Below are 18,757 nucleotides of genomic sequence, written 5' to 3' on the forward strand. Positions count from 1 at the left end.
CTTTATTGCAACAGTACTTCTTTAAATACAGAATTTCTAGTTATTATTTCACTAAAGACTTTCACAGAATCAAAACTTCTCACTCTGGAAAAAGCTACATAAAGTTGTGCACGTGCAAAAACAGGCCAAATTTTGTCAAGAGTCTGGTTTGTGACTTGTTTATAGTCAAAGAATATGAAAGTTTAATTGGGAACTGTTTTCTCCTGAGTTGAAAAGGCAAGTTTACATCTGATAGACTCAATATTATTTGAGGAATAAACATTCTATTTCCTTGAAATCTGACTGTTATAATTTCAGCATCTATTGTTGAAGAAAACAGCTTCCTAATTACTAATCTGTTCCATGACAAAGTCTCTGTTTAGGATTCACGTTTCGTAGCAACATTATAACTGCTCTTTCCTTGAGTCTAAGTTTGTGCGGTGGCATGTTCATTAGATTTAGTCTGTGTAGAAACTCTGGAGGGTATAAACTGTTATCATCTTCTTTGTCTATAGAATCAATGCTGATGTATTCTTTTAATTCACCTGACAGCTCTTCGAAAACTTTTTCATTCAAATCTAATGAATCTTCATTTTTAGCACAAAGGATAGCTTTGGAAGAATAAGTTTGTATCAAATAATTGTCCCAGCCATTTTGCCAAACTTAACCAATTCCATCATCTCATCCACCCCTCACATACAATTCCCTCCCTAACATGCCATCCCCATCCCTCCCATCATTCCCATCCCATCCCTTACAGAAACAATCTCTCCAGCCAGGGTAACTTTGTTGTTGGGCTTCCCTTACCTTCTGCTGTTTTTGTTCTCCACTAACTCCCTCATCGCACCGTCACCACCACCACCAACCATTGGCAGCCCTACGTGCACGCACACTCTGGTCCTCCACTTGCTCCATGTGCCTCTGTGTGTGCCAGGCACCACCCACCAGATGAACCCCTTAAACTGACTAATCAAAATATTACGGACAGACAAAAACTAAATATTATTATTATAGGTAACACACTGTGTGATACTGGGTATAACACTGTAAATATTATATAATAACACACTGGGGGGTGGGGGGGGGGGGTGGGTTACTGATTATAACTCCTCTATATAATATATATCAGCCTTCATGGTTTTATCCCACTGCTGATAATGTAGGCAGTGGGACTATTTGATCATGCTGACTGTGCAGTTTGCTAATGGTGTATGTGGGGCCTTTAAGTTCTGCTCAAACTGCAGAGCGATTTATTTTTTTCAGTATATCAATTCGAAAAGTATTCACCACCACAGTTCCCACTGTCAACCAGACAATTTGGTGTGTAATGATTAGGTGACACCCCAGGAGTGGCCTGGCTGGCTGGTGACATTTGGTTTTTAGACAGGCAATTATGTGACTGACTGAACATTATGTTGTGCTTTGTGGAAATGTTTATCAATAAAGAAATTAATATTTTGTTTCCTCTTTCTGTCTAGGGCATTAAAGGTGCAGTTGGAATTTCCGGAGAACAAGGCATTCCCGGCCAACCAGTAAAGTATTTCTGTTTTCTCCTTACTGTGGCAAGCAACCAAAGATTATGTGTATGGTTGCTAGGAGACTAGTATAGAGTAAGGCCTGAGGCTGAACTATTAAGTGAGGTGAACCATGGAGATTAGGTGCCCTAGGCTGGTCTTTTGTGAGGTTACCAGTACAGAGTAGTAGGGTCAAGGCTTGTGCATGGTGAGAGTAAGGCACAATGAAGTAAGGCTCAGGCTTGCATATGATAGGAGGTTGGAGGTACACCCAGAGAGACGCCCAGACTTGTATACAATGGGTTGGTTGTGTGAAAGAAATGATGTAGCTGTAAGCAATCTCTTTTGCTCAAGCAAATGCTCTACAAGACCAGAGTTCAGGTATTCGAAGAGCCCTCACTCTCCCTCACAGCGCTGTGCATATGGAACAGACTCACAGCAGAAACTGTTAACGCCGTGATGTTTAATTCCTCACAAGGAGCTGGATAAGTTTCTAGTCAGGGTGGGATTGAAAGTTACAGGGGATATAGACTGATGTACTCAAATAAGGCAGGGGATACAAGGGAATGGTAAATTTCAGAACCTTTGTTTGTTTGCTCACTCCCAAGTTACGAGGGCAAGTTGTGGGGGGTGGGGTAGTTCCTGATTTACATCAGAAATTCTGCACTTTACACCTTCAAAAGGCTTTAAGAGAACTCAAGACAGCTGACAGTTGAGCACTGGCCCTTTAAGGCCTTCTGAAAAGCCCCAAACATTTCCTAAACTAAGGTATTCAATCCCAGAAGGGACACATTACCTTGTGTAACAGAATGGCTCCCTTTATTTTCTTTGACCACGCTAGGTCAGCCTGATGCTGCTCCACCCTACAAATCAAATCAAGGTGGGCCAGATGAAGGGTGGGCAAGGGAATGCCAGATAACCACCCGTCCAGACTGTGCATATGACCCTGTCTCCAGGATCTGGAACTGAATCTCGAGCCTGGGGTTAGGGTAGGCAGGAGTTCTGCTCCATTGCGCTTTCAGTGCTAGAGCAGGCCTGAGAAATTCAGGGCCTGGGAGTCCAGGCCGTGTACAACAGGAAGGCATTAGGAGCAAAGCCTATGATGTTGGAGCTTAATGTGCTTCAGAATTTATTTATTTACTCTTTTTTAACCTACAGGGCCCTCAGGGTCTTCGAGGATACCCTGGGATGATGGGAGCAAAAGGCCAAAGAGTAAGCAACTTTTGAAGTATACCTGTTGAGTATTTGGTTTGAAGTGTGGGATGTGAATAGTGGATTTCCTTCACAGTCAAGCGTGCTCAACACAGCCCAAGAAATTCTCCGCCTGATGCAGCTATTTCTCAATCAGATGCAATAGAGAGTTTTAGCACTTTGGTTGATTAAGCTTCCATGTCTTAGAAGTTGACATCACATCACTGGGGCCAGACAACTGTTGGACCACAGGTGTCAGGTCTCAGATCAGAGGCGAGCCAGGATCTCAGCCAAGGCTGTGCCAAGCATGGCATTGGTTCTTTGGACTAAGAGTGGACCAAGCACAGACTGGTTGTTGGCCAAGGGTGAACCATGCATGGGACAGGTTCCTATATTGAGAATGGGTCAAGCACAACACTGGTCCTGGACCAAGAGTGGGTAAAGTATGGGACAGGTTCAGATGCTGTCCCAAACAGAAACAGCTGGCTCTCAGAATATGTATCATGTAAATGCCAGTGGCTCACTCCATGGTTTCTTTTTCTTCACAGGGTACTCGTGGCTATAAGGGCATGGTGGGTCCAACTGGTCCTATGGGACTTCAGGTGAGTGAAGTGTGAACATTTCTCTCTCTCTCTGTCTCTGCCTGTCTTTCTCTCCTAATAAACTGTTCTTGGCTTCTGACCATTAGGAGGGAGAATGAGAAGGTGACGCACCAACAGCAGTGAGTGTGGAACTGGAACTCCCCGATCCTTCAGAAATAATCAAACAACTTGATTCAGTTGCTCAACATTTTATCAAAGCATTGTCTCACTTTTTATGGTACTTAAAATGTATATTGTGATTTACAAGGGCACATATGGGGCTAAAGGCAGTTAATTACATCATTCTAATGACATGTACAAGGTCAACAGGTTGGTTTTGACCCAGCTAACTATATACATCTATCCATGGCAAGACCAAGTTTCTGTGTTGTGCTTGAAGGAACAATAATCTCCAAAGTACAGAGAAACTCCTCCAGCAGCAGGAAATATCTTTTGATTGACTTCAGGAGACACACTTAAAAAAACCTCACTCTGACATACGACCTCCAACCCTCCAATCTGCCTCAGCGCAATTAGTCTCTAAGTGACCCAGGAAGATTTACAATTGCATCAGGTGGTCTTAAAGCAATGCAGAAAGTTATACACTGCAGTTTGTGTTTACATTTCTGTACCCCTTTGAAACCACAAGCAGTAATTATGAGATATCTACCTGGGCCATTTAGAGATAAATTGATCTTCCACCAGAATAAAAGGTTTTGTGTTACATATGAGACCATTCCTGTCCTTAAGCTTTGTATCATCTGACCTGCCATGAGCAATTCCACAGGGGATTTGTTAGTATATGAGTCCAGTGCCTTTACTTAGTTTAATATTGGCGCCCATTCACAGCCTGGATTTTGCCAATGTTGCTGCCTTTTTGTGAGGGTCACAGTCACAATCAATGTCTTGTTTGAAGTCCACTGTAGGAACTGTCTGCATGCTGTGTCATTCATGGGACGCAGGTATGCACCTACTAGCCCTATACAGTGAGCTTTTGCTTGCAGCCATGCTACTAAGAACAAGGAAAAGGAGCAGGGGTAGGCCATATGGCCGCTCAAGTCTATTCCACCATTCAATAAGATTATAGCTGATCTGATCTTAACTTCAACTCCACTTTCCTGCCTGTTCCCCATAATCCTTGATTCCTTTGTCGATCAAAAATCTGTCCAGCTTAGCCTTGAATATATTTAATGACCCAGCTTCCACTGCTCTCTGGTGAAGAGAATTCCAAACATTAATGACCCTCTGAGAGAAGAAATTCCTCTTCATCTCCGTCTTAAATGGGAGACTCCTTATTCTGAAACTGTGGCCCCAGTTCTAAATTCCCCCACAAGGGGAACTCTGACCTATAACCTCTAACCCAACAATCTGCCTCAGCACAGTTACCATGTGGAAGGAAGAGAAAAATAAAACTACAGGATGATTAATTATATTAAACACTTGACTTAATAAAAGATAAAGTCAACAATATAAGAAGATCCATAGATTCCAGTTTTGTATTAAATTGGTGCTTGTTCCTCTTTCAGTAATACCATGTGTCCAATCCCTAATGGTTCCTGTGGTGGGATATAAAAGTGTAACTCTGGATATCACAGTGTTGGCAGAGTTGGCATATCTTCAGTTGTACTGTGGAGTGCCAGGGAGCCATGAAGTCTCTGTAAAGACAGAGCCAAGGCCTGCATGTTTCCATATGGAGCAACAATGGGCACAAGCCTGTGTGTCATGGAGCAATGACAATCCCGCTCACTGTTCGTTCATTCTACTCCCATTAATTTAATGCTTTTGACTTTAAATAGACCCATTGGCATGTTATATTCTTATATAATGTAGCCCATCTCCTCACAGGATGAGAGCTGAACAATTTAATCTCCTGCCTCTGTATTTAGCACCTCAAACAATTCTGGACCAAAATATTAATATATTTTGGACAAAGCAGTAACTTGATTAGCAATACTGCATTAGTTGTCAAAGAAAATTCAATGATTTTAATTTTTAAAAGATGTCTATTTAGCTCTGGATTATGTTACTCCTTCCCCTCCCCTCCCCTGATTGAATGGTGTAAATCCACTTTAGAAGACCAGTTCTTCGTCTGGCCTTCACAGGGTGATTTCCAAACGTCAAGGTTTCGCTCTCGTTCCAAGTTGCTGCCTCCTGTAACAAGACCTAGGGAGCACTTTCCAGCTTTGTATCAACAGGGGGACATTGTTGGTCTGCTTACGGCTGGCAACCTTTCTCCAAAAGGGGAATCAATCCCTTACGCTGCATTGCATTGCTGTTCATGTATCCTTATATGACACGGAGCTGCACTACAGAAACTGCTCGACTGTGGGGCTTATACAAGAGTTGATGGGACAATGAGCTGCTGTGAGATGGAAGAAATCACATCTCTGGATCCATTGTACTTTTCTCTTAAAGGGCCATTGGTGCCTGATTGGAGGCTTCAGAACAAATCATTCACCATAACAGACTTGAGTTCCTCCAGGCTGTCACAAGAATTCCCAGGAACAGGAAAATCTCATTAAGCCCCATCTCATTTCCATGGATAAACCCCACCAACCCACCTTCTCCCCAAATCCCTCAATCCTATCCACTCACCTTCTCCCCATATCCCTTAACTCCACTCACCCACCTTCTCCCTGTATCCCTCAATCCCACCTAACCACCTCACCACATCCCTTAACATCACCTATACGTCTTCTTCCTGTTCCCCTCAAACCCTTTTCTTCAAAATATGAGTCTCTTGATCCCTTATACTGCCTTCATTCCATATCCTTCTGCAATAATTGATGTGACTTGATTAGCCTTTGGGTGACAGTGTTATGTTTAATGTCGCCTTTTGCTCCTGATTTACCATATGGTTTTCCGAGATTTCGGCCCTTCACCACAGGGAACAATTTGCTTGATTCAACCTTTTCCATCCCCCTTAACAAACCTGAACTGGGTCTCTTTGACGTCGAGAACTCAAGCCTCCCATTGCAACAAGCCGTCATTGGAGAGTTCCTGTGATAGCAGACTGTTTACTGATGATGGTGACATTCCCTTATAATCAATAGAACCTAAAAATCACATCAGTCTCAGGAATGTAGGAATGAATTGATGTTGGTGAATGGCCTCAGTGAGGCAGTTGACTGAAGCTGCTGTTAATCATTCTTCACTCATACTCAACATCCTTCATCACCATTACAGCCTTACTCCTTGAATTATTGCTATGTTTATGCCTTCAAATTGAAAATCTGACTGACTGGATTTCTTACTCTCTGCTTTTAGGGTAAGCAAGGTCCTGAGGGGCCGCTTGGAGATTTTGGTGACAAAGGAAACAGGGTGAGTTATTTCAAAATTGTGCCTTAAATTCACCTTGCATCCATGTTACTGAATGAAAAGACAGGAAGAGCTTGAATTTGAACAGCAGCTGTTGCAACCTCAGGACCTCCCAAAGGAGCTTTAACAACAGCTGAAGTGCTTTAAAAGTGTTGTCACTGTTGTAATGCAACAGAATTCGTGAGCATCTCTTGTGCTGTGGGGACACAAATCAGCACAGTGAGAGGTCACAGAATTCACACTCAACTCAAGAAACCTGCAGCCCTGGAATTCTGGGGTTCAGGGGGTGGCTGTGAAAGGGAGCTGGGGAGGAGAGTGGCGGGAAGCAGCATAATTCCGCAGGAGAGGCTGCAATCTGGGTCGAAGTCCCAATTCAACCAGTTTCCGCCCCATTTGTCAGGAACAGTACCATCGAGGTTATGTTACTGGACTGGTAATCTGGAGACCATGGCAGCAAGGGAAGTTAAAATTAGTTAATTGAATAAATCTGGAATAAAAAGCTCATATCAGTAAGAGTGACCATGGAAGTACCTGATTGTCATAAAAACGCAACCAGCTCACTGATGTTCTTTAGGGAACGCAGTCTGCTGTCCTTACCCCATCTAGCCTTTGTGTGACTCTAGACCCATAGCAGTGTGGTTGACTCTTAACTGCCCTCTAAAATGGTTTAGCAAGCTACTCAATTGTATCAAACCAGTGCAGCAAGGTATAATAAAACCAGACAGACCACCCAACATCAACCTAGGCACTGAACTTGACAAAAGCACATCCTGTGCAGTCGACCCTGTGAAGTCGAGGCCTGCTCTCAGGAAAAAAGAACCCAACCCAAGCCCACCCCGACTCGACCCGACCATTCCTTTACTTACCTACTGACTGAGAAGCTCCACGAAGCTGCAGTGCATGCGCAATGACGTCATAGTGACACCACTCGCTCACTGCGCAGGCTCAGTTTCGTCCCAGACTCACAGCTCAGGTAAGTTTTAAAATTTTAATACTTACCAGCAGAGCACTTACCGTGTGTGTCCGGCCCGACCCGACCTGACTTGACCTGGACTCGGCCCGACCCGAGCCCGAAAGCCATATCCTGAAGATTGGCTCGACCCGGCCCAAACCTGATACATGCCGTTGGGTCCCGTTAGGTTCGGGTCGGGTAGCAGGCCTCTACTGGGAAGCCCTCCTGACTAACATCTGGTTGCTTGTGCCAAAACTGGGAGAGCTGACCCACAGACTAGTCAAGCAGCAGTCTGACCTAGTCATACACACAGAATCATACCTTTCAGGCAATGTCTCATACTCCTTCATCACCATCCTTGGATATGTCCTGCCCCACTGGTTCCGGACCCCTTGAAGTCTCATGTCATCAGGTCACACATGACCAAGGAAACCTCCTACTGATTACCACCTACTGCCCTCACTCAGCTGATGAATCAGTGCTTTGCCATGTTGAACACCACTTGGAAGAATAATCTGAGGGTAGCCAGGGCACAGAATGCACTCTGGTTGGGGGACTTCAATGTCCATCACCAAGAGTGGCTCGGTAGCACCACTACTGACTCAGTGGGCTGAGTCCTAGAGGACATAGCTGCTAGACTGTGCCTGTGGCAGGTGGTGAGGGAACCAACACGAGGGTAAAACCTACTTGACCAATCTATCTGCACAGCTGTATCTATCCATGACATATTGGGAGGAGTGACCACTGCACAGACCTTAGAGACAAAGTCCTCTTCACACTGAGGATACCCTCCTTCGGGTTGTGTGGCACTATCACCATATTAAATGGGATAGATTCACAACAAATTTAGCCACTCGAAACTGGGCATCCATGAGGATCTGTGGGCCATCAGCAGCAGCAGAATTGTATTCCACCATAATCCTGAACCTCATGGCCAGGCATATCCCCCACCCTACCATTACCATCAAGCCGAGGGACCAACCCTGGTTCAATGAGGGATATAGGAGAGCATGCCAGAAGCAGCACCAGACATACCTAAAAATGAAGTGCCAACCTGGTGAAGCTACAACACAGGACTAGGTGCATGCCAAACAGTGGAAACAGCATTTCTTTTTATCCCAGCATCACAAATGCCAGTCTTCAGCCAATTTAATTCACTCCACATGATATCAAGAAACAGTTGAATGCATTGGTTACTGCAAAGGCTATGGTCCACAACAACATCCCGGCAGTAATGCTGAAGACTTGTGCTCCAGAACTTGTTCACCCCTAGCCAAGCTGTTCCAGTACAGCTACAACATTGGCAACGACCCGACAATATAGAAAATTGCTCAGGTATGTCCTGTCCACATAAATCCAGTCCGGCCAATTACAGCCCCATCAGTCTACTTTTGATCATGAGCAAAGTGATGGAGGGTATCATTGACAGTGCTATCAAGCAGCACTTACTCAGCAACAACCTACTCACTGACGCTTAGTTTGGGGTCCTGCGAAAGCTACTCAGCTCCAGATCTCATTACAGTCTTGGTCCAAACATGGACAAAAGAGCTGAATTCCAGAGATGTGGTGTGAGCGACTGCCCTGAAATTAAAACAGCATTTCACCGAGTGTGGCTTCAAGAAGCCCGAGCAAAATTGAAGTCAATGGTAATCGGGGAAAAGACTCCACTGGTTGGAGTCATACCTAGCACAAAAGAAGATGGTTGTGGTTGTTGGAGGTCAATCATCTCAGTCCCAGGACATCACTGCAGGCATTCCTCAGGGTAGTGCCTGAGGCCCCACCCATCTTCAGCTGCTTCATCAATAACTTCCCTCCAACAGAAGGTCAGAACTGGACTATTCACTGTTGATTGTAATGTTCAGTCCCATTTTCAACTCCTCAGATACTGCAGCAGTCCATGCCCACATACAGAAAGACCTGGACAGCATTCTGGCTTGGGCTGATCAGTGGCAGGTAACATTTATGCCACATAAGTGCCAGGCAATGACCATCTCCAAGAAGAGAGAATCTAACTGCCTCCCTTTCACATTCAACAGTATTACCATCACTGAATTCCTCACAATCAACATTTTGGGATCACCATTGACCAGAAACTGAACTGGACCAGCCATATAAATACTGTGGCTTCAAGACCAGTTCAGGAGCTGGAAATTCTGAGGCGAGTAACTCACCTCCTGACATGCCAAAGTCTGCCCACCATCTATGAGGCACAAGTCAGGAGTGTGATGGAATACTCTCCACTTGCCTGAATGAGTGAAGCTCCAACAACACTCAAGAAGCTTGACAATCCTGGACAAAGCAGCCCGCTTGATTGGCACCCCATCCACCACCTTAAAGATTCACTCCCTCTACCACTGGTGGCAACAGTGTGTACCATTTATAAGATGCACTTCATCAACTCACCAAGGTCCTTTGAACAGCACCTTCCAAACCCACGACCTCTACCATCTAGAAGGACAAGGGCAGCAGATGCATGGGAACACCTCCACCTGCAAGTTCCCCTCCAAGCCACACACCATCCTGACTTGGAACTATATCGCCGTTCCTTCACTGTCACTGGATCAAAATCCTAGAACCCCCTTCCTAACAGCACTGTAGGTGTAGGTGTAGGTACCCCACATGGACTGCAGTGGTTTAGGAAGGTGGATGACCAACACCTTCTCAAGGGCAATTAGGGATGGGAATTAAATGCTGGCCTAGCCAACAATGCCCACATCCCATGAACGAATAATAAAAAAAAGTGATCCAACATTTGAAAACCTGATTGGATGAGCGGGGGTGGAGTAAAGGTATTGTCTTCTGCCTGCCAAGGCCACACCCCACTCCACCCCCAACACACATACACAACATACTGAATGTGTGTCGGCAGGGCACTCTGGTCTGGGACAGGGTCACTGCCTTCTCCAAGGCCAGCAGGGAGTGCCGTTTTGGCAGCACTCTAACATTGGAGTCGGAACTCCAGAAGTTCAGACTCATACTGTTCGGCCGTGTTGGTGCGGGGCGCGACTGTTAAGAATCCCCCTCTTGTTCCTGGACACAGTACAATCCAAAGCTGTTCTGTTCACTGGACTGCATAAGTTGGCTTAATGCAAGGCAGAAGACGCACATTCTACAGCAGGTGAAGTATTAGGGGGTTTATGTCTGTCAATGGGTGAAGTATTAGTGGATACAGGGCATTAATGGGGTGAAGTAAGGGAAGTAGAAGGTTTCCAATGGGGATGTTTTTAACTGGGATGCAGTACAGGTAGGTACAGGCCTGTCAGTATTGCTGGTAGTTGGTGGAATAACGACGTGATTGGTTGATTAAGGGTACCACACATCATTAAAATGTGTTGGTTGATGTGCAATTTTTCTCGAAGAGCTAAACCTCAGCAGCTGAACAGAGTGTGCGTTTGCAGGAAAGTGGGCCTTAGTACTTAGTACAGGCAAATTAATGGCCTGATTCTCAGACCCACACTCCCTGTGGATCCATCCTGGGAGTGCAGGATTCCTTCTAGCACATGCTGTTACCAATAGACAAAATAAGGCCAGTTTCTTTTCTGTGGTTTGTGTGTCGCACGTCTTTTTCTTCTTTTGAAATGTATTTAAGTGGAAACATTGTCTGATTGCACACCCCATCACTCATTTCCTGATGTCCGACTGTCCTGTCACTTTACAGGGAATACGAGGGCAACGGGGACGCCAAGGTCTAACTGGACTCAAGGGACAAAACGTGAGTCATTTTATAGTTAATTAATAACAACAATTGGTTCAAAACTGGGCATGAGTGCTGCTAGTCAGTGAATTATTTTTTACACATGGTCATGACTCATTTTCCACTTGTGAGGTTGTGTTGTTGCTGAGTCGTACAGCTCAGGGTTGGTACTGGGTTTTGGTTTCTGGTCTGCATGCAGGTAGCTGATCTCAGCCAAGGGGCTGAAAGGGGTGTTGCAGTTTGTTCTCAGTGTAGGCTGGCTGATTTTCCTGCTCCTGATGGCTGGCGTTGGATAGTACAAATGTATGGAGATTGGGCGAAGGACTGAATTGGGCTTGGTGGCGATGCCCTCCATGGTAGACTAACTCACTGGCAGCCACTGTCATGGAGAATGGTTACTTGGGTAGGATATCAGAGGGCCATTGGGAGCTTTCAAATCTACACCTCAGTGCAAGAGCAGAAACACAGGGTACATGGGAACAGGAGGAGGCCACTCAACCCCACCACCCTGTTCCACCATTCAATTAGATCAGGGCTGATCTTCACCTCAACTCCATTTACTCACCTTGATTACGTAACACCCTTGCCTATCAAAAATCTATCAATTTCAATTTTGAAATTTTCAATTGGCCTCCAGTCTCACAGCATTTTAGTGGAGAGAGTTCCTGTTTTCCACTATCCTTTGTGTGAAGACATGCTTCCTGACATCACTGCTGAACAGCTCTAATTTTAAAGTTATGCCCCCGGTTCTAGACGTCCCCACCGAGGAATTAGTTTCTCTCTGTCCATCCTATCAAATTCTTTAATCATCTTCAACACTTCAATTAGATCACCCCTCAATCTTCTATTCTCGAAGGAGTACAAACACAGTCTATGCAACCTGCTTTATAATTTAGCCCCGATATCATTCTGGTGAGTCTGTGCTGCACCTTCTCTAAGGTCATTACATCTTTCCTGAGGTGCAGTGCCCAGAACTGAACACAATTGCTCTAAGTGGGTACTGATCAAGACTCGAGATGAATGTAGCATCACTTCCTTACTGGAAAACAAGAACTGATCTGCTGAGTATTCCTGCTGTATAAACCTGGTGCTGATGTACACATTCTTCGCACACTGATTCCCGATACTTACTCTGTCCTGTGTGTTTTATTACAGGGATTACCAGGCATCGATGGCAAGGATGGCACCCCTGGGGTTCCTGGTATGAAGGTATTTAATGGTGAAAAGATCAGACTTCGTTTGGGAGAGTTATTGTAAGATATATCACTCCTCACGGGAGTTTAGGACCAAAGCAGTGAATCTTGGGAGGCCTGGTTAAATCAATCGACCACTGGTACGGTTCACAAAGAAAGAACAAAGAACAAAGAACAGTACAGCACAGGAACAGGCCATTCGACCCTCCAAGTCAGCGCCGATCTTGATGCCTGTTTAAACTAAAACCTTCTGCACTTCCGGGGCCCGTATCCCTCTATTCCCATCCTATTCATGTATTTGTCAAGATGCCTCTTAAACGTCGCTATCGTATCTGCTTCCACCACCTCCCCCGGCAGCAATTTCCAGGCACTCACCACCCTCTGTGTAAAGAACTTGCCTCGCACATCCCCTCTAAACTTTGCCCCTCTCACCTTAAACCTATGTCCCCGAGTAACTGACTCTTTCACCCTGGGAAAAAGCTTCTGACTATCCACTCTGTCCATGCCACTCATAACTTTGTAAACCTCTATCATGTCGCCTCTCCACCTCCGTCGTTCCAGTGAAAACAATCCTAGTTTATCCAACCTCTCCTCATAGCTAATGCCCTCCAGACCAGGCAACATCCTGGTAAACCTCTTCTGTACCCTCTCCAAAGCCTCCACATCCTTCTGGTAGTGTGGCGACCAGAATTGTACGCAATATTCCAAGTGTGGCCTTACTAATGTTCTGTACAGCTGCAGCATGACTTGCCAATTTTTATACTCTATGCCCCGACCGATGAAGGCAAGCATGCCGTATGTCTTCTTGACTAGCTTATCCACCTGCGTTGCCACTTTCAGTGATCTGTGAACCTGTACGCCCAGATCTCTCTGCCTGTCAGTACTCCTAAGGGTTCTGCCATTTACTGTATACCTCCCACCTGCATTAGACCTTCCAAAATGCATTACCTCACATTTGTGGATTAAACTCCATCTGCCATTTCTCCGCCCAAGTCTCCAACCGGTCTATATCCTGCTGTATCCTCTGACAATCTTCATCACTATCCGCAACTCCACCAACTTTTGTCGTCCACAAACTTACTAATCAGACCAGATATATTTTCCTCCAAATCATTTATATATACTACAAACAGCAAAGGTCCCAGCACTGATCCCTGTGGAACACCACTAGTCACAGCCCTCCATTCAGAAAAGCACATATACAGGCTTTCTTATCATCATTCCAGTTTAACAGGACATCAATACAAAACTTCTACTTCAGGTGAAGCCTATCACTGAATTTTCAGTAAGCGGGTAAGTACAAAGATCCATATCCTCAATGTTGCCTCCCCTGATGGCAAAGTGACAAAGGCAGCATCAGGGCTATGACTGTGAGTCCCTACTTCAACTCTCAGCCTCTAATAACTGAACAGATCTCTGCCACTTCCAATAAATGTGCAGTGCACAACGGGTGAAGAAAGACCTTGTATTTATATAGAGCCTTTCACAACCTCAGAATGTCTCAAAGTGCTTTACAGTCAATGAAATACTGGCTGGAGTTTTACGCCCACCATGGAAGTGGGCTGGAAGTCGGGTGATATAAAATTGAGTGGGATGTGGAGTGTGCCGTTCCTGTCGCCTCTCACCCCTGATGCAATTTTACGAGTGGTGGTGGCAGTGACAAACCGCCCTCCCACCCCAGGCCAATTAAAACCCTTAAGTAGCCAATTCATTACCACTTAAGGGCCTCCTCCCGCTTCTGTTGGTATATTACCAGCGGTGGATGGGCGGCTCAGCACCTCAAGAGGCTGCCCAGTAAAACCTGGCAGCCTCCTTGCGGGCTGGGGAGGCCCTCCTGATTGGGCACCCTGTGCCCTATGGAGGGCCACCCCCAAGGCACAAGCTGCCCCCACTGCATCACATTCACCCCCGGCCCTCAACTGACCCCAACCCCCCCCTTGCCTCACCGGGGTCCAGCCGATTGTCCCCAGCTAGGCCCGACGCACTTAACTCTATTCTGGGGCCTACGCCATTGCTGCTCCTCACACGGGTGCAATCCCAGCAGTGGCCACTGCTTCCGGTGGCGCTGCTGGGACTGAGAGCAGCAGGCCCACTGATTGCCCAGCAGGTCTTGAAGGTGGGACTTCCTGCCTCAGAGGGAATGATGTCCCACCCGAGGCCAATTAAGGGCCTGGGTCACGTAAAAATCACTGCATGGCTTCCAAGCCCAGCGGAGGCGTGCTCAGCTCCAATTTTTTGGCCGGTGGGCGGGGACTTCGCCACCACGTAAAATTCCGGCCACTGCCACTGATGTAATGTAGGAAACACGGCAGCCAATATGTGTACAGCAAGGTCCTACAAATGGCAATGTGACAATAACTAGGTAATCTATTTTATAGTGATGTTCGTTGAGGGATAAATATTGGCCAGGCACCAGGGAGAACCTTTTGCTCATGGCATCTTTTAGCTCCATCTGAGAGGTCCTTGGTTTAATGTTTCATCTGAAAAACAGCACCTCAGTCAGTGCAGTGCCCCCTCAATACTGCACTGAAGTGTTGGCCTAGATTATGTGCTCCAGTCTCTGGAATTGGAAAGGTTTACTCCTATCCGGTACTGTGCATGTCTCAGGGTCAGCTCCTGTACATGTGCATAGCGGGTAAAAGGGAATGATTCACTCCCTCTGGTAATTTACTCATTGGATCAATCTGACACTACAAACTGTCACACACAGGTCTAAAAACAGAAGAAACAGGAGCAGGAGTAGGCCATTCGGCCCCTCAAGCCTGCTCCGCCATTCAATAAGATCATGGCTGATCTTTGCCCTCAACTCCATTTTTTCATCCTATCCCCATATCCCTTGATTCACCTAGAGTCCAAAAATATATCTGCTTCAGCCTTGAATATATTCAATGATTAGGCATCCAGAGTCCTATATGGTAGAGAATTCCAAGGATTCACGACCTTCTGAGTGAAGAAATTTCTCATCTGAGTCTTAAATGATTGACCCCTTATCCTGAGACTATGACCCCTAGTTCTAGATTCTTCAGCCAGGGGAAACAATCTCTCAGCACAACCCAGTCAATTCCCCTCAGAATCTGATACATTTCAATGAGATCACCTGTGATTCTCTAAATTTGACACACACCATTTTCCTCCATAAAACCATGTTGCCTCTGCCTAATCAGGTTATGATTTTTGATTGCCTTGTTAATACCTCCTGCAAAATAGATTCCAGAATTTTTCCGATGACTGATGTTACACTAATTGGTTTGTACTTCCCTGTCTTCTCTCTCCCTCCACTCTTGAATAGATTAATGAGAAATCCGACAATGTCACACAATGTTCTCAATCAATGTGAAACCGCACACACTGTGTCACTGTTCCTGATCAATATATTCCTTCGCTCACTAATATCAGTGGAAAGAACTGATCTGAATGCAGAAGCTGCAATTTTAAACTCTGTCGATTTCTTTTGCCAAGTGATTGGCTGACAAACAATTGTATGCAGTTTACGGACAATTACTGTGCTGCCCTTCCCTCACATTTTGTAAATGTTGTCTGGAAGCTTCACACTAAAATCTATCAGTATTAACCCTCCCCAGTTACCCAGTGGGTAAACCCCTCACCCAAGGAACCTTCAGATCAGAGGGTTCCAGGCAATTTTTCCTCTAAGTCCTTGGTTGGCCCCTTTAAGTTAACACGCATGCGCAACTGCACAAATCAATTTAGAGCGCCCAGGCACTTAAATGAATCAGCTGCACCCGACAAAAAACGTTGGTCTCAGGCTCTGCATTGGTCTGTATTGAGTGAGTTCCCACCATCCACACACTGTGGCAGCAGTGTGTACTATCTACAGGGTGCACTGCACCAACTGATGAAGATTATTTCGACAGCACCTCCCAACACACAACCTCTAACCCCTAGAAAGGTAAAGGCAGCAATATCATGGGAGCACCACTACCTCCAAGTTCTCCTCCAAGACCCACATAATCATGACTTGGACATATGTCACCATTACTTCATCATCACTGGGTCAAAATGCTGGAACTCCCTCCTGGACAGCACTGTTGGAGAATCTTCATCACACTGTGGTTCCAGAAGCCCCACCACTACCTTAAGGGTGACTTGGGATAAGCAATATATGCCGGTCTTGGCAGTGATTCCCACATCCTGAGAATGAATGACAAGCAGCTAATCTAAGCCGAGTTTGCTTCAGTTGGCCTCAGTGCTTGGGTTAAGGAGGGGAACATTCAGCTGCTCCCGATTCATTATTTGCGTGCATGCAAAGCTGTTGAGTGGAGGCAGGATTGCGCTTGGCTGTGAGTTCCCTGCACACTTCAGCAACACCTACGATTGGGACGCACACACAAAGAGTGGCCCCTGAGGTGAGGCTCTATACCCCAGCATGGCCTGATACCTTCAGGAGAGAAGGTGAGAAAATCAAAGGTAAAAGAAACAAGATCTTTGTGTGTGAAAGAACCAGAAAAGTAAATCACTGGGACAATTCAGACTGTGTCAATGACTTGATCCCTGTTAACCGTGGTTCAGTGAGTCAGGAGGTTGTGGGTTCAAGACCTATGCCGGGGAATGGAGTCCATAATCACGGCTGACAGTCTTGTGCAGTATGGGGGACTGCTGCACTGTTTCAGATCAGATGTTAACCCAAAGCACTGTCAGTCCTCTCAGGTGGATATAAAAATCCCATGGTCCTATTTTGAAGAAGAGCAGGGGAGTTCTCCCCAGTGGCCTGGCCAATATTTATCCTTCAACCAGTCACTATTAAAAACAGATTACCTGGCCATTCTCACATTGTTGTTTGTGGGATCTTGCTGTGCACACATTCACTGCCACATTTTCCGACATTACAACAATGACTACACTTCAAATAGATACTTCATTTGATGTAAAGAGCTTTGGGTGTCCTGAATTTGTGAAAGGTGTATTATAAATGCAAGTTATTTCATTTAAGGTTTAGTAGTCAAGTGTACACCGTCTTTGTTTTCAAGACTTTGGACACCTTTTTGAATCTATGGTGTTATTAAAGGAGTGCTGTCTCCATTAACGATATGAATTTGCTGCATAGTAGAGGGAAAGTGATGAAGGGGGACCTCACTGAGCTGTATAAATTATTAAATAGTTTACAGAAAGTGAACTTTATTCCTTCAAAATCAGTAGGACCAATAGACATAGCATGAAATTAGTAACAATTTGAAAGGGATTGTGGGAAAAAAGTCTTCATTTGAAAAGTGGTGAACATTTGGAAAAAAAACAAGTAAAGCCATGGAACTGGACATTAAGGGAGCTCAGAATGGAGCTGAGAATGAGTTGGAACACTTCAGGGATGAGTTCGATAAGGCAAAGAAGCTTTTTGAACCCTTGCTGTCTCCCTTAAATTCTCACCAACTGACTGGTTCAGAATGGTTTCCTGTTTCAAGGGTGAGAAGGAACCAGAGAAATTCTCCATTAATTTCCTCATGTGAAAGTGACCTGACATGTTTCTTTATGATTTACATCATTAGCAATGTGTGAAGCCTTTGGTTGCAAATGCAGATTTGCATGAAAACATAGGAGCAGGAGTAGGCCATCCAGCCTGCCCCGCCATTCAATCTGATCAAGGCTGATCATCCATTTCAATGCCTTTTTCCCACACTATCCCCACATCCCCTTATGCCATTTGTATTTAGAAATCTGTCAATCTCTGCTTTAAACATATTCAATGACTGAGCTTCCACAGCCCTCTGGGGTAGAGAATTCCAAAGATTCACATTCCTCTGAGGATGTAACTCGTATAATAGATAAGAGACAACCAGTGAATGTGGTGTATTTGGACTTTCAGAAAGCTTCAATAAGGTCCCACATAAGAGATTAGCGTGCAAAATTAAAGCACATGGAATTGGGGGCAGGTACTGACACGGATAGAGAACTGATTGGCAGACAGGAAACAAAGAGTAGGAATAAACGGGTCTTTTTCTGAGTGGCAGGCAGTGACCAGTGGGGTATTGCAGGGATCAGTGCGAGGACCCCAGCTATTCACAATATATATTAATGATATAGATGAGGGAATTAAATGTAGTATATCCAAGTTTGCAGACGACACAAAGCTGTGTGGGAGTGGGAGCTGTGAGAAGGAAGCAGAGAAGCCCCAGTATGATTTGGACAGGTTGAGTGAGTGGGCAAATACATGGCAGATGCAGTATAATCTGGATAAAGGTGAGGTTATCCACTTTAGTGGCAAAAACAGAAAGGCAGACAATTATCTGAACAGCGATAGATTGGGAAAGGGGGAGGTGCAGCGAGATCTGGGTTTCCTTGTGCACCAGTCACTGAAAGTAAGTATGCAGGTACAGCAGGCAGTT

General features: G+C 45.3%; 1 protein-coding gene across 1 annotated transcript in view; it reads left to right on the plus strand.

Annotated features, from left to right (window-relative positions):
- Window positions 1-1,850: 1,850 nt before the first annotated feature.
- Window positions 1,851-18,757, plus strand: part of col9a2 (procollagen, type IX, alpha 2) — a 159,022-nt gene continuing 142,115 nt past the window's right edge. The window contains exons 1-6 of the mRNA XM_068011034.1: window positions 1,851-1,874; window positions 2,652-2,705; window positions 3,233-3,286; window positions 6,533-6,586; window positions 11,194-11,247; window positions 12,385-12,438. Of these exons, the coding sequence (XP_067867135.1) occupies window positions 1,851-1,874; window positions 2,652-2,705; window positions 3,233-3,286; window positions 6,533-6,586; window positions 11,194-11,247; window positions 12,385-12,438 (294 nt within the window). The remainder of the gene's footprint in view (window positions 1,875-2,651; window positions 2,706-3,232; window positions 3,287-6,532; window positions 6,587-11,193; window positions 11,248-12,384; window positions 12,439-18,757) is intronic.

Source organism: Heterodontus francisci, chromosome 31, assembly GCF_036365525.1.
Source record: "Heterodontus francisci isolate sHetFra1 chromosome 31, sHetFra1.hap1, whole genome shotgun sequence".
Lineage (NCBI taxonomy): Eukaryota > Metazoa > Chordata > Chondrichthyes > Heterodontiformes > Heterodontidae > Heterodontus > Heterodontus francisci.